This window comes from Solea solea, chromosome 5, assembly GCF_958295425.1.
Source record: "Solea solea chromosome 5, fSolSol10.1, whole genome shotgun sequence".
NCBI classification, from domain to species: Eukaryota; Metazoa; Chordata; class Actinopteri; order Pleuronectiformes; family Soleidae; genus Solea; species Solea solea.
The window spans coordinates 15256580-15284100 of record NC_081138.1 but is presented as its reverse complement, the minus strand read 5'-3'; the positions used below and the strand labels follow the sequence as shown (position 1 = coordinate 15284100).

At 33.3% G+C, this 27521-nt stretch overlaps 1 protein-coding gene across 2 annotated transcripts; it reads left to right on the top strand.

Moving 5' to 3' along the window:
* The first annotated feature begins 3158 nt into the window (after positions 1–3158).
* bcl2l10 (BCL2 like 10) lies at positions 3159–7376 on the top strand. Of its 2 annotated transcripts, none has more exons than XM_058628571.1 (3): positions 3159–3298; positions 4652–5110; positions 6430–7376. In XM_058628571.1, the coding sequence occupies exons 1-3, from the start codon at positions 3200–3202 to the stop codon at positions 6550–6552; spliced, it is 681 nt and encodes a 226-aa protein (XP_058484554.1). In that variant the 5' UTR covers positions 3159–3199; the 3' UTR covers positions 6553–7376. The 2 variants fall into 2 exon arrangements, with proteins under 2 accessions (XP_058484554.1, XP_058484555.1); XM_058628572.1 differs by lacking the exon at positions 3159–3298 and adding an exon at positions 3403–3541.
* The last annotated feature ends 20145 nt before the right edge of the window (positions 7377–27521 follow it).

Below are 27521 nucleotides of genomic sequence, written 5' to 3'. Positions count from 1 at the left end.
CACAAACGAGTGACTAGTGACTTGTAAAGCAGTTGTTTTCAGTGTAACTGAATCAAATCACTAGAAACAATTAATATTTGCTCAGTACTTCCTCCATGGCCGGAGCACAGACCCAGTCACTGGACTGAAACAGAGTGGCAGTGTGAAGACGCATACCAGACTCCTCTGTTAAATATTGAGATTTTAGACATTACTCCGGTAACTGTCGGGGGTTAACCCACATTTTTAGGATCATTACATAATTTTAACTGATCTACAGGTCGGCACTGTTCGGCTTGAGTCCTGTGACAGACGTTCCCGCAGCACAGACTCCTACTCCACAGACTACAGTGGCAGGGTCTTTGATGCCGCTCGCAGTCAGTGGTGCTGTCCCTAAATACACCAGACTCCTGTGTTAAATATAGAGTTGGAGATTAACCCACGTTTTTAGGATTGTTAAGTAGTTTTAACTGTTCTAGAGTTTTCTGTGTCGGACGTCGCATTCATGCGACACAGAAATCAAACCAAACAATGCTGAACTGTAGATCAGTTAAAGAGTTAGTTAAAATCCTGAAAACATTTGTTCAATCTCCAACATTTAGCAGGTCAAAAATCTCAATATTTAACAGAGGAGTCTGGTGTATTTAGTGACTGAATCACAACCCGTTCAACTGTACTTTAGTTCAGTGACTGTGTCCTGTGTCACTGCGACGTGCCTAATACCAAACCGAGTAGAGTGCCAGAACTGTATAATGGAAAAGCGTCCTAAGTGTAGGTTCTCGTAGTTGCATCTTTCATGTGAGATTGTTTCCTAAAACATCCTCATGACCTCAAGTCTCAAGAGGGAAGGGAGACAATTCTCTGCAAATATTTTTTAGTTTCGATGACAGTACCTGCTTCAGACTTTAGTTGCATATCTTACGTATAGTCCCTTGGCGTACAGAGGCTGACATCTTGTGCTGCCACGTTTCTAAACCAGGCCAAAGACGACAAACCAGCGAAAGTGTCTTTTTTGCATTTTAAAAGAGAAGCTAATCATGCTCACGAAGAAGACAACGTCCTTTCTGGTAAACGAAGGCCGCCATTGTTAGCTTTGGAAAGATAAGATAAGATAAGATAGTCCCGCAGTGGGGAAATTTACATTGCTACAGCAGCAAGACAGTAAAGATAAAGATAATAAATAATAAACATGCATTAACAAAAAAGAAAATTACAATATAAAAAGATATTAACATAGAAACTATAGAAAATTAGTTAATGTAGGATGTACATTATAGACAGTTAGCAGACTATACACAGTGGATATTGCACTTGTGTACAGTATATACAGTGGTAAGAGGTTCTGATTCTTACACTCTGGACCTTTTGGGAGGACAATTTTTAATGTAACCTCTTTTTTTCTATTAAACCTCAACAATGTGAGCTAATATACCATATACTTTCAATGTATTAGTAAAATAATAAAGACAATATACCATCACAATCTGTAATAATAGCTAATCTACTCACTTGACGCTTTCTGATGAATGAACGACTTGAGAAGATTAAAATCCTGATCAGGGATTTGTTTCTCAAGACTCTGTTTTTACTGACTTGACTGTACTTTTGGATCAGTGACAGTGTTAGGACAGAGCAGCTTATCTCTTACATTCAAAGATTACATCCTCAGTCTAAAATAGTGTCTGCAGACTTTTGAAGAGTTTATCTTCAGCGCACTATTGACCAGGAAGTCTCTATCTTACACGTCTGTGCTTTCACTTTAAAGGTTCAGCTGTTCTGTGAAAAAAGGTACCAACACCTGTCAATGCAGAACAGGAGATTATGTGTCTCTACACAGGAAGTCCTCATTCATGAAGTGATAACATTGTTTGATAGTTTTTGTTGCTATTTTCTGTCCCTTCTGTTTTCTAAGAAAGAGAAGAGGAACAAATGATGGGAATTCCCACGCCGGCCCACGCCGAGAGTGATTATAAAACCCCAAGTCCTATTATTAGTACACATCTCTCCCCTGAAGGTCACAAATATAAATACATATAGTTAGTTAGTAGGTCAGCAATTAAGTGAGTAAGCTTTGATTTACAAAACTGATGTGTTAAAAAACACACCACAAAAAACTGATCAAACACACACACCCTGATGTAATATTGTCCTGCCTCTACAGTGTGTCTGCAGCTGGTGATTATTTCTCAATAATTAGATTATTTTATTGACGTCTGTATTAGTCTGTGGGCTCTTTGCACAGCAGCCATTTTGACATGTTTCAGCTTGAAAAGCACAGGTGTTCACATGTGAATCAGGGCCAGCACGCACCCCATAACTGAGGACGCTAATTGGAATGCAGCTGTCATTAATTAGATTATTGACACCTGGGATTTTCTGACTGTGACCTGTCAACTTGGCTGCTGCGCTAAGGGCCCATGGGTTAAGAAAATGGCAGAATATAGGTGGAAAGTAAGGCTGCCTTCACGTGTCACTCTTATTTTGGTAAATAAGAGTTTGTGATTGCCAGCGGTAAATTGGGAGATCATTTTGATACACGAGTTCCAGAGTGGAGATAACCTTTGACATTTCAAGATGGTGGAGCGGAAGACAAGATTCCGCATGAATGGTAAATAATTCCTTTATTATTATCATTCCCTTATTGTTGATTGTGTACATAATGTTTGTGTACACAATGTTAATGTTGTTTTATCCACTTACACTTGACATGTACTGTATATGTATATACGGAACAAAGAATATACAGTCTTGAAGACTTGGAAATAGTTTTTTTAATAGCCACAAGGATGAGGACAGGTGAATTAATGCTAATTAAGGTCCCTGAGTGAGTGAGAAAGTTAAAGCATTTGTGACCTTTGACCCATGTTGACTGATACATTATGTGTTGGCATATTTTATTTTGTCCGCACTTTAATTTGTAAAGGTTTGCCTTTAATTAAAAACGGTTAACTTGAGATTTGTGTCCCCTTGTCCTTCTTGCACTATGCAAGAAAGAACCCCAACCTTGTTTAGACCAGCACCTTTACTTGTACTTTACTAAACATTTTATAAAAATATACAATGTTATAAATGGTGGTAGGCCTACTTTTAGTTTATATGAAGACGGTAGTGGTGATTTTTATCACATTTCCTCCTTCGCGTCGGGACTTTTGAGGGTATTTCTTTGCGAGCAGCAGGCGTAGAGGAACGGGGGCGGAGTCATAAGATAAACGCGGCGGTGATGCGGCCAGTTGAAGGGAAGCTGAGAATGAGCACCCGACGAGCGTCTCTTTCCGCTGCCGTCCGTACGTGCACTGAGCAGACTGATATCGCTGGGAGGGTAAGCGTTCGTTTTTCCTCACCTAACATCACGTATTTTATTTGTTTTTATGTATTGTGTTATCGCGGAAGCACACAGCATCGACAACTCGCAGTTGTGTGTGTGTGTGTAACGGTGATGTGAATGAGCTGTGTCCGCGGCGGTTGAGTCGTTGTGTGAATGTGCTCCTTTGTGTCCTCCATAACTCTGGTGACAGATCGATGCTAAGAAGAGAAAGCTACTCGGTCGGATAGTCAACCGCAGGTCCACCTCCTCAACACATACTATAAAACACCGATAGTTAACGTTTTAACAGCCCCTTTAGCTTCACCGCTCTTTGTACTGTCTCGTTACACTCTCGAGGAGCAAACGGTCGTATGATTAGCATTTAGCATCTCTCTGTGCTTGGCGTGAGGAGCTAACTAGCGTCAGTATTTCGCTGTACTTCGTCAGGCTTGTTGTATCGTTGGTGTGTGAATACAACAGCAACAACGACCAGTCTCTGCAAACGTCTTTTACTCGTGTGGTTGCGGCTTTTATTCTAAAAATGCTACTATTTGCCAGGAAAGCTAAAGCTGCGAACAACGTACCGTTGGTATCGTAACTGCAGGATGTGCCGATTGGTTTAAATGGTCGAGGCCTTTGATAAAAGTAGTTCCCTTTTAAACATGAAACTCAACAAAACGATTTTCATGAAGTAATGAGTTAGTTATTACATACTGTAGTTTAAAAGCGTAAAGTAATTTACTCCCCGACAATAAACCGCATTATCACATATCGAAATTATAAGTGTCCACTGTAAGTTGATCGTTTTAAATTCTCATTATCAAATTAGAAAAAACATGAATGCAGAAATCACACAAGTGACTTGAAAATGCTGTTTAGCCAACTAACGGCCCTGGTGATTTGTTTAATAATAAAAAAAAACGAACAATATTTTTGCATCTTTTGCAGATGTACCAGGAAGGGATGACATGATACCACTTTTCCATGTCTGATACCGATATCACAAACTCGAGTATCTACCGATACTGATCTCAGTCCCATACTGTTATTTTAGACTTTTTTAATTATGAAGCCGTTGACAGCACATTTGTGATAAGCCATTTTAATCTAATGCTGTTGCTATTTTATATCTTTATCTGTCCGATATCCGATCCATTTTTATTGTAACATTTTACTCTTTACATGTTGTAATGTCATGTTCCTGTTTTTTTTGTTTTTTTTTAAGCGTTCGTTTCAAACAATTATTTCCAAAAACAAAAAATCATCTTTCTCACTGACAGATTTATTGTTGGTGTTTGTTCCCAACACTATGGCCTTATTTGCTCTTGTTACAATTTTACTGAAATGTCCTTGTTTTTCTCTCGTTAGAAAATGTCATGTGGGCTGTGGAAAGAGACCCTGGCTTTGGCGGAGGACTACCTGTCCCTTTGCTGCACAAGCCTTCGCCCGGCCCCTCCACCTCCCAGCGAGTCAGCTTCTGCCATGAGACGCCTGGCCCAGGACATGGAGAAGCAGCACCAGGCTCGCTTCCACTCCCTCGCTCAGGCCTTTCTGAGGCAGTGTGGGTCTGACCCTTGCTCCAGCCTCAGGAAGGTGATGGAGGAACTGGTGGGAGACGGACACTTGAACTGGGGGAGGGTTGTTTCCCTTTTCACCTTTACTGGGGTGCTGGCCAGACAACTGGTGGGACAGAACGGGGTAGAGCTGGGGCTGGAACCCGGGCAGGAACTGGGACAGGCGCCTGGGAACTGCAGGGGACTGGCAGAGACCATAGCTGATTACCTAGGAGAAGAGAAGAAAGACTGGCTTCTGGAGAATGATGGATGGGTAAGTCATAACATGTCTGCTCCAAAGCTGATTGACTCATTCAGCTGACACTGCTGAGCTGAGTCAACACAAATGCTGTATAAAACAACAAGGGGTTGAAAATAAAACTGACTTAAAAGTGAAAATGTTTATTTTTCCTGCTGCTGGCATTGGAAACCACCTAGTTTTGATACAATCAGGTGTACTTCCTGCTTGGTTGTATATTTATATACAGGTTTCATATGGGTGTGTGAATTCCTTTTAGAAATGTTTGAATGTTGTGTTGGCTTGAAATAATCAGATTGCTTATTAGATAAGGGGAAAAAAAAGTCAAACAACTGCACTACCTGGACCTTGTTTCCGTATGTGACCATTATAAAGTACGATTCGGGTGTTTTATAGCATAGTTGCGTCAATAAAATAATAATAATACTAATTTGCATGTGTTCATTTGAATTGGCTACAGCTGCAAGTGATAGAAAAATGTGAGACCTGCCCTTCACTTTGACCTTGGAAAAGGTGTATGAAACCTGTGTAATAGAGTTGTGTGAAAAACTTGGTGTAAAATATGGCCAAGCCTTTTGTTAAAATGCAGCTTTTTTCCTTTGTTTGCCGGGGAGACAAGTGGTCACAAAAGGTTCTGCTATGATTGCAGGAACTGCAGAGAAGCAATACGTCGTTTTAATTTACTGTAAAAACGTATAAGGTATATATGATGGACTGTGGTGGACAGTGAAATAACACATCTACACCGGAGTTTCGGCTTTTTCTGAATGGACTTGGCCTCGTCCTCCCTCATCTCTCACACACACACACATGCACAAACACCCTTTCAACCACTGGCAGCTGGTTTCACCAGACTCTCGGGCAGATGGACTTTGAAGTAACATTATGAGCTCCATTGTGTTGAATTCAGCAGTAGCCGTGCACAAAGTTAGTGTGGTGTGACTAGAAAAACAAGCAGCCGCAGCAGAGGGCAGGTGCTCTCTGTGGTCAGATGTCTGATTTCACTTTTGAAAACATGTTTGAGAAATGAAATTCTGAGCTGTTGAATAATTCACCTCTTGGTTGGTGTATATCAACTAAAACAGAGTATAATTCTACGTTAATATGTTGGCACTGTGACAGTCTACTATAAAACCTTCTTGGAGAACTGCAGTGAAGATGTAGTGTTTGTTGTTTTCCATTTTAGTAGGGAAATGCAGCATAATTGCAACTAGCAGTCAGCCACTGTCAGTTAGTAGACATTATGGCAGATAAAACATGTTTTATTCTCTAAAACTCACAGTACATTGGGGGAAATTGAGCATTTCTGTTTTGTTTTTTTTTGTTTCTTGCAGGAGGGCTTCTGTAATTTCTCCCGTACTGCCAGAGAGGTGAGCCCGGACTTGTCAATGAAGACTGCTCTGTTTGCTGCTGCTGGCGTGGGCCTCGCTGGACTCACCTTCCTCTTGGTGCGCTAAATCCGGACTTTCTACGTCCTCAATGTGTCCTTCTAGTCCATACTCTCATTTCATTTGGCACAATTAAGTAGACATTTGAATTTCAACGTCAATGCTACAAAACAGGGCTTAATCTGTAGTAAATTCAGGGTTTTTATCTCAAGTCATCAGCTGAATGTTTCCACATATAGACTCCCCCCCACAAACACACATTAATGCTGACATTTTGTCAGTTGCTCCCTTAAGATTGTAAAATGATCTAAATGCCTTCATGAATTTTGGAGTAGGTGCCATGTCAGTGTATTTTCAAACAGGTTAATTCCTAAAACAGCTCTCTACACCGAATCATCTCGTTCTCAAAGTTTCATTTTCAACTGTGGACAGCTAAAGAAACTTATTTCCCACATATTTTGGTTTTGATTTTTATAAAAAATTGTCAGCTGCCTTTTTATTCACCTGTTTAGCTCAGTTGTGTATGTGGTTTTAAAGCCACTCTAGTGTACAATGTATAAATTAATATATTATATTTATATAAACTTAAACTGTAAGGCAGTGGCCTTTTTCTAACCGATCCACAGCTAATTCAGTTGTTTCATTGTTAAAAGTGTGTCTTACTTCATGTGAAATTATACAATGAATAGAGCTGATGATGAACACACAACGGTGCTATGAAATGTTGTGGAATGTTTCTCATATCAATCGACCAAACCAGGGACCAATCTGACTTAAAACGCATTGCTATTACAACAAACCATTGCTATGGCTTAAACCATTATATTTTTACATTGTTTTTGTTCTATTTATTTGTGACTGTTTTGTAATAAAAAAAAAACAAACAAAGACAATCCTGGAGTTCGAGTTTTGTGTCTGAATGAAACGAAGTATTCAAAGTATGAAGAACGAATTACTGCAGAACCAGGATATTACTATTAGTACTTTGTCTTTTCCTGAAAGTCTACATTCAGTAAGTGTGCAGCAGAAAATAAATCTCCCTTCTGTCACATGCAGACATGTTATGAATAAAATATGTTGTGCTGTCTGTGATGCTCTGAGCGCTGCAGAGCTCTCATTTCTCAGCAGGAGTTGTATTCACAACCCACCACAACAAAAGTAGGGTGACAAAACTTAGGTATTAAAAAAAAAAAAAAGGTCATTCAGCAATTTAAAACTCACCAACAGTAGCAAGCCGAGGATAATGTGCTATTCAGCTGCTAGTGATGACTTAATGACTTCTAGATAAACTTAAAAACACAACTTTAATCAGTTTGAACAGCCATCAGCTGCAAAGCACATGCACTTGATCTCATACATTTCTGACCTTATGTCACATGACACCCAGATAGAGACACTGTTATTGTTTTTAAAAACAGTAATATTAATGTAATGTACAATTTTTTTCAATGTCTTTTGCTGGTTTCAGCAGGTACAAACTATATGTTGTTTTTTTTTTACTCTAACAGTGAATCCCAAACAGCATTAATCAGCAGGCAAATCTGTCATCAACTGTTAATCAAGATTAATGCTTAATTATTCCTGTGACTCCTTTAAAACTTAGTCTCCATCAGGGGCCTACTAAACTATGACTTTTTTGTTTTATTTTGGATGACATACTAACCCATGACTTTTTTGTCAAAATTTGGACAACATGCTATACGATGACTTTTTTATCACATTTTGGACAAAAAAGTAACCTATACGTTTTTGTCAAAAATTAGACGACATACTTACCTATGACTTTTTTACCTCATTTTGGACGACAGCATAAACTATGACTTTTAAAAGGAAATTTGGACGTCTTACTAAACTATTACTTTTTTGTCAAATTTTGGACGGCAAACTAACCTATGATGTTTTTGTCACATTTCGGACGACATAGTGAACTATGACATTGTTGTCAAATTTTGGACGACATACTAACATATGACTTTTTTTTTCTCATTTTAGACGACATACTATACTATGACTAATTTGTCACATTATGGACGACATACTATACTATACCTTTTTTTTTCAAAATTTGGAGGACATGCTATACTATGACCTTTTGTCCCTTTTTGGACGACATACTAAACTATGACTTATTTGTCACTTTTTGGACGACATACTAAACTATGATGTTTTTATCCCATTTTGGACACCATACTATACTATGACATTTTTGTCAAATTTTGGACGACATACTAACATATGACATTTTTTTCTCATTTTGGACGACATACTAAACTATGCCTTTTTTTTAAAAAATTTGGAGGAAATACTATACTATGACTTTTTTGTCACTTTTTGGACAACATACCCCTTATGACTAATTAGTCACACTATGGACAACATACTATACTATTACCTTTTTTTTAAAAATTTGGACGACATACTATACTATGACTTGTTTGTCTCATTTTGGATGACATACTAACCTATGACTTTTTTTCTCATTTTGAACGACATACTATACTATGACTTTTTTTTCTCATTTTGAACGACATACTATACTATGACTTTTTTTCAAAATTTGGACGACATACTATACAATGACTTTTTTGTCTTATTTTGAAAGACATACTAACCTATGACTTTTGTCCCTTTTTGGACGACATACTAAACTATGACTTATTTGTCACTTTTTGGACGACATACTAAACTATGATGTTTTTATCCCATTTTGGACACCATACTATACTATGACATTTTTGTCAAATTTTGGACGACATACTAACATATGACATTTTTTTCTCATTTTGGACGACATACTAAACTATGCCTTTTTTTTTAAAAATTTGGAGGAAATACTATACTATGACTTTTTTGTCACTTTTTGGACAACATACCCCCTATGACTAATTAGTCACACTATGGACAACATACTATACTATTACCTTTTTTTTTTAAAATTTGGACGACATACTATACTATGACTTGTTTGTCTCATTTTGGATGACATACTAACCTATGACTTTTTTTCTCATTTTGAACGACATACTATACTATGACTTTTTTTTCTCATTTTGAACGACATACTATACTATGACTTTTTTTCAAAATTTGGACGACATACTATACTATGACTTTTTTGTCAATTAGTCACATTATGGACGACATACTATACTATGACTTTTTTTTCAAAATTTGGACGACATACTATACAATGACTTTTTTGTCTTATTTTGAAAGACATACTAACCTATGACTTTTGTCCCTTTTTGGACGACATACTAAACTATGACTTATTTGTCACTTTTTGGACGACATACTAAACTATGATGTTTTTATCCCATTTTGGACACCATACTATACTATGACATTTTTGTCAAATTTTGGACGACATACTAACATATGACTTTTTTTTCTCATTTTGGACGACATACTAAACTATGCCTTTTTTTAAAAAAATTTGGAGGAAATACTATACTATGACTTTTTTGTCACTTTTTGGACAACATACCCCCTATGACTAATTAGTCACACTATGGACAACATACTATACTATTACCTTTTTTTTTTAAATTTGGACGACATACTATACTATGACTTGTTTGTCTCATTTTGGATGACATACTAACCTATGACTTTTTTTCTCATTTTGAACGACTTTTTTTCAAAATTTGGACGACATACTATACTATGATTTTTTTGTCAATTAGTCACATTATGGACGACGTACTAAACTATGACTTTTTTTGTCTCATTTTGGACGACATACTAACCTATGACTTTTTTTTCTCATTTTGGACGACATACTATACTATTACCTTTTTTTTTAAAATTTGGACGACATACTATACTATGACTTTTTTGTCTCATTTTGGAAGACATACTATACTATGACTTTTTTTCAAAATTTGTTCGACATACTATACTTTGACTTTTTTTTCAGAATTTGGACGACAAACTGTACAATGACTTTTTTGTCTTATTTTGAAAGACATACTAACCTATGACTTTTTCATCACTTCTTGGACGACATACTAAACTATGACTTTTTTGTCTCATTTTGGACGACATACTATACTATGACTTTTTTGTCTCATTTTGGACGACATACTAACCTATGACTTTTTTTTCTCATTTTGGACGACATACTATACTATGACTTTTTTTCAAAATTTGGACGACATACTATACTATGACTTTTTTGTCTCATTTTGGACCACATACTAACCTATGACTTTTTTGTCAATTAGTCACATTATGGACGACATACTATACTATGACTTTTTTGACAAAATTTGGATGACATACTAACCTATGACTTATTTGTCACATTATGGACGACATACTATACTATGACTTTTTTGACAAAATTTGGACGACATACCCCCTATGACTAATTAGTCACACTATGGACGACATACTATACTATTACCTTTTTTTAAAAAATTTGAACGACATACTATACTATGACTTTTTTGTCAATTAGTCACATTATGGACGACATACTTTACTTTGACTTTTTTTTCAGAATTTGGACGACAAACTGTACAATGACTTTTTTGTCTTATTTTGAAAGACATACTAACCTATGACTTTTTTATCACTTCTTGGACGACATACTAAACTATGACTTTTTTGTCTCATTTTGGACGACATACTATACTATGACTTTTTTGTCTCATTTTGGACGACATACTAACCTATGACTTTTTTGTCAATTAGTCACATTATGGACGACATACTATACTATGACTTTTTTTCCAAAATTTGAACGACATACAATACTATGACTTTTTTTTCAAAATTTGGACGACATACTATACTATGACTTTTTTGTCTTATTTTGAAAGACATACTATACTATGACTTTTTTTTCAAAATTTGGACGACATACTATACTATGACTTTTTTGTCTTATTTTGAAAGACATACTAACCTATGACTTTTTTTATCACTTTTTGGACGACATAATAACCTATGACCTTTTTGTCACATTATGGACGACATACTATACTATGACTTTTTTTTCAAAATTTGGATGACATACTATACTATGACTTTTTTTCTCAATTTGGACGACATACTATACTATGATTTTTTTGTCAATTAGTCACATTATGGACGACGTACTAAACTATGACTTTTTTTGTCTCATTTTGGACGACATACTAACCTATGACTTTTTTTTCTCATTTTGGACGACATACTATACTATTACCTTTTTTTTTAAAATTTGGACGACATACTATACTATGACTTTTTTGTCTCATTTTGGAAGACATACTATACTATGACTTTTTTTCAAAATTTGTTCGACATACTATACTTTGACTTTTTTTCAGAATTTGGACGACAAACTGTACAATGACTTTTTTGTCTTATTTTGAAAGACATACTAACCTATGACTTTTTCATCACTTCTTGGACGACATACTAAACTATGACTTTTTTGTCTCATTTTGGACGACATACTATACTATGACTTTTTTGTCTCATTTTGGACGACATACTAACCTATGACTTTTTTTTCTCATTTTGGACGACATACTATACTATGACTTTTTTTCAAAATTTGGACGACATACTATACTAAGACTTTTTTGTCTCATTTTGGACCACATACTAACCTATGACTTTTTTGTCAATTAGTCACATTATGGACGACATACTATACTATGACTTTTTTGACAAAATTTGGATGACATACTAACCTATGACTTATTTGTCACATTATGGACGACATACTATACTATGACTTTTTTGACAAAATTTGGACGACATACCCCCTATGACTAATTAGTCACACTATGGACGACATACTATACTATTACCTTTTTTTAAAAAATTTGAACGACATACTATACTATGACTTTTTTGTCAATTAGTCACATTATGGACGACATACTTTACTTTGACTTTTTTTTCAGAATTTGGACGACAAACTGTACAATGACTTTTTTGTCTTATTTTGAAAGACATACTAACCTATGACTTTTTTATCACTTCTTGGACGACATACTAAACTATGACTTTTTTGTCTCATTTTGGACGACATACTATACTATGACTTTTTTGTCTCATTTTGGACGACATACTAACCTATGACTTTTTTGTCAATTAGTCACATTATGGACGACATACTATACTATGACTTTTTTTCCAAAATTTGAACGACATACAATACTATGACTTTTTTTTCAAAATTTGGACGACATACTATACTATGACTTTTTTGTCTTATTTTGAAAGACATACTATACTATGACTTTTTTTTCAAAATTTGGACGACATACTATACTATGACTTTTTTGTCTTATTTTGAAAGACATACTAACCTATGACTTTTTTTATCACTTTTTGGACGACATAATAACCTATGACCTTTTTGTCACATTATGGACGACATACTATACTATGACTTTTTTTTCAAAATTTGGATGACATACTATACTATGACTTTTTTTCTCAATTTGGACGACATACTATACTATGATTTTTTTGTCAATTAGTCACATTATGGACGACGTACTAAACTATGACTTTTTTTGTCTCATTTTGGACGACATACTAACCTATGACTTTTTTTTCTCATTTTGGACGACATACTATACTATTACCTTTTTTTTTAAAATTTGGACGACATACTATACTATGACTTTTTTGTCTCATTTTGGAAGACATACTATACTATGACTTTTTTTCAAAATTTGTTCGACATACTATACTTTGACTTTTTTTCAGAATTTGGACGACAAACTGTACAATGACTTTTTTGTCTTATTTTGAAAGACATACTAACCTATGACTTTTTCATCACTTCTTGGACGACATACTAAACTATGACTTTTTTGTCTCATTTTGGACGACATACTATACTATGACTTTTTTGTCTCATTTTGGACGACATACTAACCTATGACTTTTTTTTCTCATTTTGGACGACATACTATACTATGACTTTTTTTCAAAATTTGGACGACATACTATACTAAGACTTTTTTGTCTCATTTTGGACCACATACTAACCTATGACTTTTTTGTCAATTAGTCACATTATGGACGACATACTATACTATGACTTTTTTGACAAAATTTGGATGACATACTAACCTATGACTTATTTGTCACATTATGGACGACATACTATACTATGACTTTTTTGACAAAATTTGGACGACATACCCCCTATGACTAATTAGTCACACTATGGACGACATACTATACTATTACCTTTTTTTAAAAAATTTGAACGACATACTATACTATGACTTTTTTGTCAATTAGTCACATTATGGACGACATACTTTACTTTGACTTTTTTTTCAGAATTTGGACGACAAACTGTACAATGACTTTTTTGTCTTATTTTGAAAGACATACTAACCTATGACTTTTTTATCACTTCTTGGACGACATACTAAACTATGACTTTTTTGTCTCATTTTGGACGACATACTATACTATGACTTTTTTGTCTCATTTTGGACGACATACTAACCTATGACTTTTTTGTCAATTAGTCACATTATGGACGACATACTATACTATGACTTTTTTTCCAAAATTTGAACGACATACAATACTATGACTTTTTTTTCAAAATTTGGACGACATACTATACTATGACTTTTTTGTCTTATTTTGAAAGACATACTATACTATGACTTTTTTTTCAAAATTTGGACGACATACTATACTATGACTTTTTTGTCTTATTTTGAAAGACATACTAACCTATGACTTTTTTTATCACTTTTTGGACGACATAATAACCTATGACCTTTTTGTCACATTATGGACGACATACTATACTATGACTTTTTTTTCAAAATTTGGATGACATACTATACTATGACTTTTTTTCTCATTTTGAACGACATACTATACTATGACTTTTTTTTCTCATTTTGAACGACATACTATACTATGACTTTTTTTCAAAATTTGGACGACATACTATACTATGACTTTTTTGTCAATTAGTCACATTATGGACGACATACTATACTATGACTTTTTTTTCAAAATTTGGACGACATACTATACAATGACTTTTTTGTCTTATTTTGAAAGACATACTAACCTATGACTTTTGTCCCTTTTTGGACGACATACTAAACTATGACTTATTTGTCACTTTTTGGACGACATACTAAACTATGATGTTTTTATCCCATTTTGGACACCATACTATACTATGACATTTTTGTCAAATTTTGGACGACATACTAACATATGACTTTTTTTTCTCATTTTGGACGACATACTAAACTATGCCTTTTTTTTAAAAAATTTGGAGGAAATACTATACTATGACTTTTTTGTCACTTTTTGGACAACATACCCCCTATGACTAATTAGTCACACTATGGACAACATACTATACTATTACCTTTTTTTTAAAAATTTGGACGACATACTATACTATGACTTGTTTGTCTCATTTTGGATGACACACTAACCTATGACTTTTTTTCTCATTTTGAACGACATACTATACTATGACTTTTTTTCAAAATTTGGACGACATACTATACTATGACTTTTTTGTCAATTAGTCACATTATGGACGACATACTATACTATGACTTTTTTTTCAAAATTTGGACGACATACTATACAATGACTTTTTTGTCTTATTTTGAAAGACATACTAACCTATGACTTTTTTTTCTCATTTTGAACGACATACTATACTATGACTTTTTTTCAAAATTTGGACGACATACTATACAATGACTTTTTTGTCTTATTTTGAAAGACATACTAACCTATGACTTTTTTTTTCAAAATTTGGACGACATACTATACAATGACTTTTTTGTCTTATTTTGAAAGACATACTAACCTATGACTTTTGTCCCTTTTTGGACGACATACTAAACTATGACTTATTTGTCACTTTTTGGACAACATACTAAACTATGATGTTTTTATCCCATTTTGGACACCATACTATACTATGACATTTTTGTCAAATTTTGGTCGACATACTAACATATGACTTTTTTTTCTCATTTTGGACGACATACTAAACTATGATGTTTTTATCCCATTTTGGACACCATACTATACTATGACATTTTTGTCAAATTTTGGTCGACATACTAACATATGACTTTTTTTTCTCATTTTGGACGACATACTAAACTATGCCTTTTTTTTAAAAAATTTGGAGGAAATACTATACTATGACTTTTTTGTCACTTTTTGGACAACATACCCCCTATGACTAATTAGTCACACTATGGACAACATACTATACTATTACCTTTTTTTTTAAAATTTGGACGACATACTATACTATGACTTGTTTGTCTCATTTTGGATGACACACTAACCTATGACTTTTTTTCTCATTTTGAACGACATACTATACTATGACTTTTTTTCAAAATTTGGACGACATACTATACTATGACTTTTTTGTCAATTAGTCACATTATGGACGACATACTATACTATGACTTTTTTTTCAAAATTTGGACGACATACTATACAATGACTTTTTTGTCTTATTTTGAAAGACATACTAACCTATGACTTTTTTTTCTCATTTTGAACGACATACTATACTATGACTTTTTTTCAAAATTTGGACGACATACTATACAATGACTTTTTTGTCTTATTTTGAAAGACATACTAACCTATGACTTTTTTTTTCAAAATTTGGACGACATACTATACAATGACTTTTTTGTCTTATTTTGAAAGACATACTAACCTATGACTTTTGTCCCTTTTTGGACGACATACTAAACTATGACTTATTTGTCACTTTTTGGACGACATACTAAACTATGATGTTTTTATCCCATTTTGGACACCATACTATACTATGACATTTTTGTCAAATTTTGGTCGACATACTAACATATGACTTTTTTTTCTCATTTTGGACGACGTACTAAACTATGATGTTTTTATCCCATTTTGGACACCATACTATACTATGACATTTTTGTCAAATTTTGGTCGACATACTAACATATGACTTTTTTTTCTCATTTTGGACGACATACTAAACTATGCCTTTTTTTTAAAAAATTTGGAGGAAATACTATACTATGACTTTTTTGTCACTTTTTGGACAACATACCCCCTATGACTAATTAGTCACACTATGGACAACATACTATACTATTACCTTTTTTTTTAAAATTTGGACGACATACTATACTATGACTTGTTTGTCTCATTTTGGATGACACACTAACCTATGACCTTTTTTTCTCATTTTGAACGACATACTATACTATGACTTTTTTTTCTCATTTTGAACGACATACTATACTATGACTTTTTTTCAAAATTTGGACGACATACTATACTATGACTTTTTTGTCAATTAGTCACATTATGGACATCATACTATACTATGACTTTTTTTCAAAATTTGGACGACATACTATACAATGACTTTTTTGTCTTATTTTGAAAGACATACTAACCTATGACTTTTTTTTCTCATTTTGAACGACATACTATACTATGACTTTTTTTCAAAATTTGGACGACATACTATACAATGACTTTTTTGTCTTATTTTGAAAGACATACTATACTATGACTTTTTTTCAAAATTTGGACGATATACTATACTATGACTTTTTTGTCTCATTTTGAAAGACATACTAACCTATGACCTTTTTTTCTCATTTTGAACGACATACTATACTATGACTTTTTTTCAAAATTTGGACGACATACTATACTATGACTTTTTTTTCAAAATTTGGACGACATACTATACTATGACTTTTTTGACAAAATTTGGACGACATACCCCCTATGACTAATTAGTCACACTATGGACGACATACTATACTATTACCTTTTTTTAAAAAATTTGAACGACATACTATACTATGACTTTTTTGTCAATTAGTCACATTATGGACGACATACTTTACTTTGACTTTTTTTTCAGAATTTGGACGACAAACTGTACAATGACTTTTTTGTCTCATTTTGGAAGACATACTATACTATGACTTTTTTTCAAAATTTGTTCGACATACTATACTATGACTTTTTTGTCAATTAGTCACATTATGGACGACATACTTTACTTTGACTTTTTTTTCAGAATTTGGACGACAAACTGTACATTGACTTTTTTGTCTTATTTTGAAAGACATACTAACCTATGACTTTTTTATCACTTCTTGGACGACATACTAAACTATGACTTTTTTGTCTCATTTTGGACGACATACTATACTATGACTTTTTTGTCCCATTTTGGACGACATACTAACGTATGACTTTTTTTTCTCATTTTGGACGACATACTATACTATGACTTTTTTTCAAAATTTGGACGACATACTATACTATGACTTTTTTGTCTCATTTTGGACGACATACTAACCTATGACTTTTTTGTCAATTAGTCACATTATGGACGACATACTATACTATGACTTTTTTTCCAAAATTTGAACGACATACTATACTATGACTTTTTTTTCAAAATTTGGACGACATACTATACTATGACTTTTTTGTCTTATTTTGAAAGACATACTATACTATGACTTTTTTTTCAAAATTTGGACGACATACTATACTATGACTTTTTTTTCTCATTTTGAACGACATACTATACTATGACTTTTTTTCAAAATTTGGACGACATACTATACTATGACTTTTTTCACCGATTTTGGACGACATACTATACTATGAGTTTTTTTAACCGATTTTAGACGACATACTATACTATTAGGGCCACACGGTGGTGTAGTGGTTAGCACTCTCGCCTTGCAGCGAGAAGACCCGGGTTCGAGCCCCGGTTGGAACAAGGGCCTTTCTGCTTGGAGTTTGCATGTTCTCCCCGTGTGTGCGTGGGTTCTCTCCGGGTACTCCGGCTTTCTCCCACAGTCCAAAAACATGCAATGTGGGGATAGGTAAATTGGACACTCCAAATTGACCATAGGAGTGAGTGTGAGAGTGAATGGTTGTTTGTCTCTATCTGTGTGTGGCCCTGCGATGGACTGGCGAACTGTCCAGGGTGTACCCCGCCTATCGCCCGATGTAGCTGAGATTGGCACGGCACCCCCCGCGACCCTCTGGTTGAGGATAAAGCGGTAGATGATGACTGACTGACTATACAATGACTTTTTTGTCTTATTTTGAAAGACATACTAACCTATGACTTTTGTCCCTTTTTGGACGACATACTAAACTATGACTTATTTGTCACTTTTTGGACGACATACTAAACTATGATGTTTTTATCCCATTTTGGACACCATACTATACTATGACATTTTTGTCAAATTTTGGACGACATACTAACATATGACTTTTTTTTCTCAATTTGGACGACATACTAAACTATGCCTTTTTTTAAAAAAATTTGGAGGAAATACTATACTATGACTTTTTTGTCACTTTTTGGACAACATACCCCCTATGACTAATTAGTCACACTATGGACAACATACTATACTATTACCTTTTTTTTTAAAATTTGGACGACATACTATACTATGACTTGTTTGTCTCATTTTGGATGACATACTAACCTATGACTTTTTTTCTCATTTTGAACGACATACTATACTATGACTTTTTTGTCAATTAGTCACATTATGGACGACATACTATACTATGACTTTTTTTTCAAAATTTGGACGACATACTATACAATGACTTTTTTGTCTTATTTTGAAAGACATACTAACCTATGACTTTTTTTTCTCATTTTGAACGACATACTATACTATGACTTTTTTTCAAAATTTGGACGATATACTATACTATGACTTTTTTGTCTCATTTTGAAAGACATACTAACCTATGATTTTTTTTTCTCATTTTGAACGACATACTATACTATGACTTTTTTTCAAAATTTGGACGACATACTATACTATGACTTTTTTTCAAAATTTGGACGACATACTATACTATGAGGGCCACACGGTGGTGTAGTGGTTAGCACTCTCGCCTTGCAGCGAGAAGACCCGGGTTCGAGCCCCGGTTGGAACAAGGGCCTTTCTGCATGGAGTTTGCATGTTCTCCCCGTGTGTGCGTGGGTTCTCTCCGGGTTCTCCGGCTTCCTCCCACAGTCCAAAAACATGCAATGTGGGGATAGGTAAATTGGACACTCTAAATTGACCATAGGAGTGAGTGTGAGAGTGAATGGTTGTTTGTCTGTCTCTGTATGTGGCCCTGCGATGGACTGGCGAACTGTCCAGGGTGTACCCCGCCTATCGCCCGATGTAGCTGAGATTGGCACAGCACCCCCCGCGACCCTCTGGTAGAGGATAAAGCGGTAGATGATGACTGACTGACTATACTATGATTTTTTTGTCAATTAGTCACATTATGGACGACATACTAAACTATGCCTTTTTTTTAAAAAATTTGGAGGAAATACTATACTATGACTTTTTTGTCACTTTTTGGACAACATACCCCCTATGACTAATTAGTCACACTATGGACAACATACTATACTATTACCTTTTTTTTTAAAATTTGGACGACATACTATACTATGACTTGTTTGTCTCATTTTGGACGACATACTAACCTATGACTTTTTTTCTCATTTTGAACGACATACTATACTATGACTTTTTTTTCTCATTTTGAACGACATACTATACTATGACTTTTTTTCAAAATTTGGACGACATACTATACTATGACTTTTTTGTCAATTAGTCACATTATGGACGACATACTATACTATGACTTTTTTTTCAAAATTTGGACGACATACTATACAATGACTTTTTTGTCTTATTTTGAAAGACATACTAACCTATGACTTTTTTTTCTCATTTTGAACGACATACTATACTATGACTTTTTTTCAAAATTTGGACGAGATACTATACTATGACTTTTTTGTCTCATTTTGAAAGACATACTAACCTATGACTTTTTTTTCTCATTTTGGACGACATACTATACTATGACTTTTTTTCAAAATTTGGACGACATACTATACTATGATTTTTTTGTCAATTAGTCACATTATGGACGACGTACTAAACTATGACTTTTTTTGTCTCATTTTGGACGACATACTAACCTATGACTTTTTTTTCTCATTTTGGACGACATACTATACTATGACTTTTTTGACAAAATTTGGACAACATACCCCCTATGACTAATTAGTCACACTATGGACGACATACTATACTATTACCTTTTTTTTTAAAATTTGGACGACATACTATACTTTGACTTTTTTTCAAAATTTGTTCGACATACTATACTTTGACTTTTTTTTCAGAATTTGGACGACAAACTGTACAATGACTTTTTTGTCTTATTTTGAAAGACATACTAACCTATGACTTTTTTATCACTTCTTGGACGACATACTAAACTATGACTTTTTTGTCTCATTTTGGACGACATACTATACTATGACTTTTTTGTCTCATTTTGGACGACATACTAACCTATGACTTTTTTTCTCATTTTGGACGACATACTATACTATGACTTTTTTTCAAAATTTGGACGACATACTATACTATGACTTTTTTGTCTTATTTTGAAAGACATACTAACCTATGACTTTTTTTTATCACTTTTTGGACGACATAATAACCTATGACCTTTTTGTCACATTATGGACGACATACTATACTATGACTTTTTTTTCAAAATTTGGACGACATACTATACTATGACTTTTTGACAAAATTTGGACGACATACTAACCTATGATTTATTAGTCACACTTTGGACGACATACTATACTATGACTTTTTTGTCTTATTTTGAAAGACATACTAACCTATGACTTTTTTATCACTTCTTGGACGACATACTAAACTATGACTTTTTTGTCTTATTTTGGACGACATACTAACCTATGACTTTTTTGTCTCATTTTGGACGACATACGACTTTTTTGACAAAATTTGGACGACATACTAACCTATGACTAATTAGTCACACTATGGACGACATACTATACTATGACTTTTTTTTCAAAATTTGGATGACATACTATACTATGACTTTTTTGTCTCATTTTGGACGACATACTAACCTATGACTTTTTTGTCAATTATTCACATTATGGACGACATACTAACCTATGACTTTTTTTCAAAATTTGGACGACATACTATACTATGACTTTTTTGTCTCATTTTGGACGACATACTAACCTATGACTTTTTTGTCAATTAGTCACATTATGGACGACACACTATACTTTGACTTTTTTTTCAGAATTTGGACGACATACTAACCTATGACTTTTTTGTCTCATTTTAGACGACATACTAACCTATGACTTATTTGTCACATTATGGACGACATACTATACTATGACTTTTTTTCCAAAATTTGAACGACATACTATACTATGACTTTTTTGACAAAATTTGGATGACATACTAACCTATGACTTATTTGTCACATTATGGACGACATACTATACTATGACTTTTTTTTCAAAATTTGGACGACATACTATACTATGACTTTTTTGTCTTATTTTGAAAGACATACTATACTATGACTTTTTTTTCAAAATTTGGACGACATACTATACTATGACTTTTTTGTCTTATTTTGAAAGACATACTAACCTATGACTTTTTTTTATCACTTTTTGGACGACATAATAACCTATGACCTTTTTGTCACATTATGGACGACATACTAACCTATGACTTTTTTATCACTTCTTGGACGACATACTAAACTATGACTTTTTTGTCTTATTTTGGACGACATACTAACCTATGACTTTTTTGTCTCATTTTGGACGACATACGACTTTTTTGACAAAATTTGGACGACATACTAACCTATGACTAATTAGTCACACTATGGACGACATACTATACTATGACTTTTTTTTAAAAATTTGGACGACATACTATACTATGACTTTTTTGTCTCATTTTGGACGACATACTAACCTATGACTTTTTTGTCAATTAGTCACATTATGGACGACATACTATACTTTGACTTTTTTTCAGAATTTGGACGACATACTAACCTGTGACTTTTTTATCACTTTTTGGACGACATACTAACCTATGACTTATTTGTCACATTATGGACGACATACTATACTATGACTTTTTTTCCAAAATTTGAACGACATACTATACTATGACTTTTTTGACAAAATTTGGATGACATACTAACCTATGACTTATTTGTCACATTATGGACGACATACTATACTATGACTTTTTTTTCAAAATTTGGACGACATACTATACTATGACTTTTTTGTCTTATTTTGAAAGACATACTATATTATGACTTTTTTTTCAAAATTTGGACGACATACTATACTATGACTTTTTTGTCTTATTTTGAAAGACATACTAACCTATGACTTTTTTTATCACTTTTTGGACGACATACTATACTATGACTTTTTTGACAAAATTTGGATGACATACTAACCTATGACTAATTAGTCACACTTTGGACGACATACTATACTATGACTTTTTTGTCTTATTTGGAAGACATACTAACCTATGACTTTTTTATCACTTCTTGGACGACATACTAAACTATGACTTTTTTGTCTCATTTTGGACGACATACTAACCTATGACTTTTTTGTCTCATTTTGGACGACATACTGACCTATGACTAATTAGTCACACTTTGGACGACATACTATACTATGACTTTTTTGTCTTATTTTGAAAGACATACTAACCTATGACTTTTTTATCACTTCTTGGACGACATACTAAACTATGACTTTTTTGACAAAACTTGGACGACATACTAACCTATGACTAATTAGTCACACTATGGACGACATACTATACTATGACTTTTTTTCAAAATTTGGACGACATACTATACTATGACTTTTTTATCTAATTTTTAAAGACATACTAACCTATGCCTTTATCTTCACTTTTTGGACGACATACTAAACTATGACTTTTTTGTCTCATTTTGGACGACATACTAACCTATGACTTTTTTGTCTCATTTTGGACGACATACTAACCTATGACTTTTTTGTCTAGTTTTTGGACGACATACTAACCTATGACTTTTTTGAAAAAATTTGGACGACATACTAACCTGTGACTTTTTTGTCTCATTTTGGACGACATACTAACCTATGACTTTTTTGAAAAAATTTGGACGACATACTAACCTGTGACTTTTTTATCACTTTTTGGACGACATACCAACCTATGACTTTTTTGTCTCATTTTGGACGACATACTATACTATGCCTTATTTTGACGACATACTAAACTATGACTAATTTGTCACATTATGGACGACATACTATATCATGACTTTTTTGACAAAATTTGGACGACATACTAACCTATGCCTTTTTCTTCACTTTTTAGACGACATACTATACTTTAATTTTATTTTCAAAATTTGGACGACATACTATACTATGACTTTTTTGTCTCATTTTGGACGACATACTATACTATGACTTTTTTGTCTCATTTTGGACGACATACTAACCTATGACTTTTTTGTCTCATTTTGGACGACATACTAACCTATGACTTTTTTGTCTCATTTTGGACAACATACTAACCTATGACTTTTTTGAAAAAATTTGGACGACATACTAACCTGTGACTTTTTTATCACTTTTTGGACGACATACTAACCTATGACTTATTTGTCACATTATGGACGACATACTATACTTTGACTTTTTTTTCAAAATTTGGACGACATACTATACTATGACTTTTTTGACAAAATTTGGACGACATACTAACCTATGACTAATTAGTCACACTTTGGACGACATACTAACCTATGACTTTTTTGTCTTATTTTGAAAGACATACTAACCTATGACTTTTTTATCACTTCTTGGACGACATACTAAACTATGACTTTTTTGACAAAATTTGGACGACATACTAACCTATGACTAATTAGTCACACTATGGACGACATACTATACTATGACTTTTTTTCAAAATTTGGACGACATACTATACTATGACTTTTTTGACAAAATTTGGATGACATACTAACCTATGACTTATTTGTCACATTATGGACGACATACTATACTATGACTTTTTTTTCAAAATTTGGACGACATACTATACTATGACTTTTTTGTCTTATTTTGAAAGACATACTATATTATGACTTTTTTTTCAAAATTTGGACGACATACTATACTATGACTTTTTTGTCTTATTTTGAAAGACATACTAACCTATGACTTTTTTATCACTTCTTGGACGACATACTAAACTATGACTTTTTTGTCTCATTTTGGACGACATACTAACCTATGACTTTTTTGTCTCATTTTGGACGACATACTGACCTATGACTAATTAGTCACACTTTGGACGACATACTATACTATGACTTTTTTGTCTTATTTTGAAAGACATACTAACCTATGACTTTTTTATCACTTCTTGGACGACATACTAAACTATGACTTTTTTGACAAAACTTGGACGACATACTAACCTATGACTAATTAGTCACACTATGGACGACATACTATACTATGACTTTTTTTCAAAATTTGGACGACATACTATACTATGACTTTTTTGTCTCATTTTTAAAGACATACTAACCTATGCCTTTTTCTTCACTTTTTGGACGACATACTAAACTATGACTTTTTTGTCTCATTTTGGACGACATACTAACCTATGACTTTTTTTTCTCATTTTGGACGACATACTATACTATGACTTTTTTTCAAAATTTGGACGACATACTATACTATGACTTTTTTGTCTCATTTTGGACGACATGCTAACCTATGACTTTTTTGTCAATTAGTCACATTATGGACGACATACTATACTATGACTTTTTTTCCAAAATTTGAACGACATACTATACTATGACTTTTTTTTCAAAATTTGGACGACATACTATACTATGACTTTTTTGACAAAATTTGGACGACATACCCCCTATGACTAATTAGTCACACTATGGATGACATACTATACTATTACCTTTTTTTCTAAAATTTGGACGACATACTATACAATGACTTTTTTGTCTTTTTTTGAAAGACATACTAACCTATGACTTTTTTATCACTTCTTGGACGACATACTAAACTATGACTTTTGTTTCTCATTTTGAACGACATACTATACTATGACTTTTTTTCAAAATTTGGACGACATACTATACTATGACTTTTTTTCAAAATTTGGACGACATACTATACTATGACTTTTTGTCTCATTTTGGACGACATACTAACCTATGACTTTTTTGTCAATTAGTCACATTATGGACGACATACTATACTATGACTTTTTTTCCAAAATTTGGACGACATACCCCCTATGACTAATTAGTCACACTATGGACGACATACTATACTATTACCTTTTTTTCTAAAATTTGGACGACATACTATACAATGACTTTTTTGTCTTATTTTGAAAGACATACTAACCTATGACTTTTTTATCACTTCTTGGACGACATACTAAACTATGACTTTTTTGTCAATTAGTCACATTATGGACGACATACTATAATATGACTTTTTTTCCAAAATTTGAACGACATACTATACTATGACTTTTTTATCACTTTTTGGACGACATAATAACCTATGACCTTTTTGTCACATTATGGATGACATACTATACTATGACTTTTTTTTCAAAATTTGGACGACATACTAACCTATGACTTTTTTGTCACTTTTTGGACGACATACTAAACTATGACTTGTTTATCACTTTTTGGACAACATACTATACTATGACTTTTTGACAAAATTTGGACGACATACTAATGTCGCTACTTATGTTGTCCATAATGTTGTATTGTCACATTATGGACGACATACTATATTATGACTTTTTTGTCTCATTTTGGACGACATACCAACCTATGACTTTTTTTTCTCATTTTGGACGACATACTATACTATGCCTTTTTTTGACGACATACTAAACTATGACTAATTTGTCACATTATGGACGACATACTATATCATGACTTTTTTGACAAAATTTGGACGACATACCTATGCCTTTTTCTTCACTTTTTAGACGACATACTATACTTTAATTTTATTTTCAAAATTTGGACGACATACTATACTATGACTTTTTTGTCAATTAGTCACATTATGGACGACATACTATACTATGACTTTTTTTCCAAAATTTGAACGACATACTATACTATGACTTTTTTTTCAAAATTTGGACGACATACTATACTATGACTTTTTTGACAAAATTTGGACGACATACCCCCTATGACTAATTAGTCACACTATGGACGACATACTATACCAATCCCTTTTTTTCTAAAATTTGGACGACATACTATACAATGACTTTTTTGTCTTATTTTGAAAGACATACTAACCTATGACTTTTTTATCACTTCTTGGACGACATACTAAACTATGACTTTTGTTTCTCATTTTGAACGACATACTATACTATGACTTTTTTTCAAAATTTGGACGACATACTATACTATGACTTTTTTGTCTCATTTTGGACGACATACTAACCTATGACTTTTTTGTCAATTAGTCACATTATGGACGACATACTATACTATGACTTTTTTTCCAAAATTTGAACGACATACTATACTATGACTTTTTTATCACTTTTTGGACGACATAATAACCTATGACCTTTTTGTCACATTATGGACGACATACTATACTATGACTTTTTTTTCAAAATTTGGACGACATACTAACCTATGACTTTTTTGTCACTTTTTGGACGACATACTAAACTATGACTTGTTTATCACTTTTTGGACAACATACTATACTATGACTTTTTGACAAAATTTGGACGACATACTAATGTCGCTACTTATGTTGTCCATAATGTAGTATTGTCACATTATGGACGACATACTATATTATGACTTTTTTGTCTCATTTTGGACGACATACCAACCTATGACTTTTTTTTCTCATTTTGGACGACATACTATACTATGCCTTTTTTTGACGACATACTAAACTATGACTAATTTGTCACATTATGGACGACATACTATATCATGACTTTTTTGACAAAATTTGGACGACATACTAACCTATGCCTTTT

Bases quoted from the DNA above. Each gene is read 5' to 3' on its own strand.
- bcl2l10 (XM_058628571.1), top strand. From the start codon at position 3,200: ATGCGGCCAGTTGAAGGGAAGCTGAGAATGAGCACCCGACGAGCGTCT. The intron at 3,299-4,651 runs GTAAGCGTTCGT...TTCTCTCGTTAG, and splicing joins AGACTGATATCGCTGGGAGG to AAAATGTCATGTGGGCTGTG. The intron at 5,111-6,429 runs GTAAGTCATAAC...TGTTTCTTGCAG, and splicing joins TTCTGGAGAATGATGGATGG to GAGGGCTTCTGTAATTTCTC.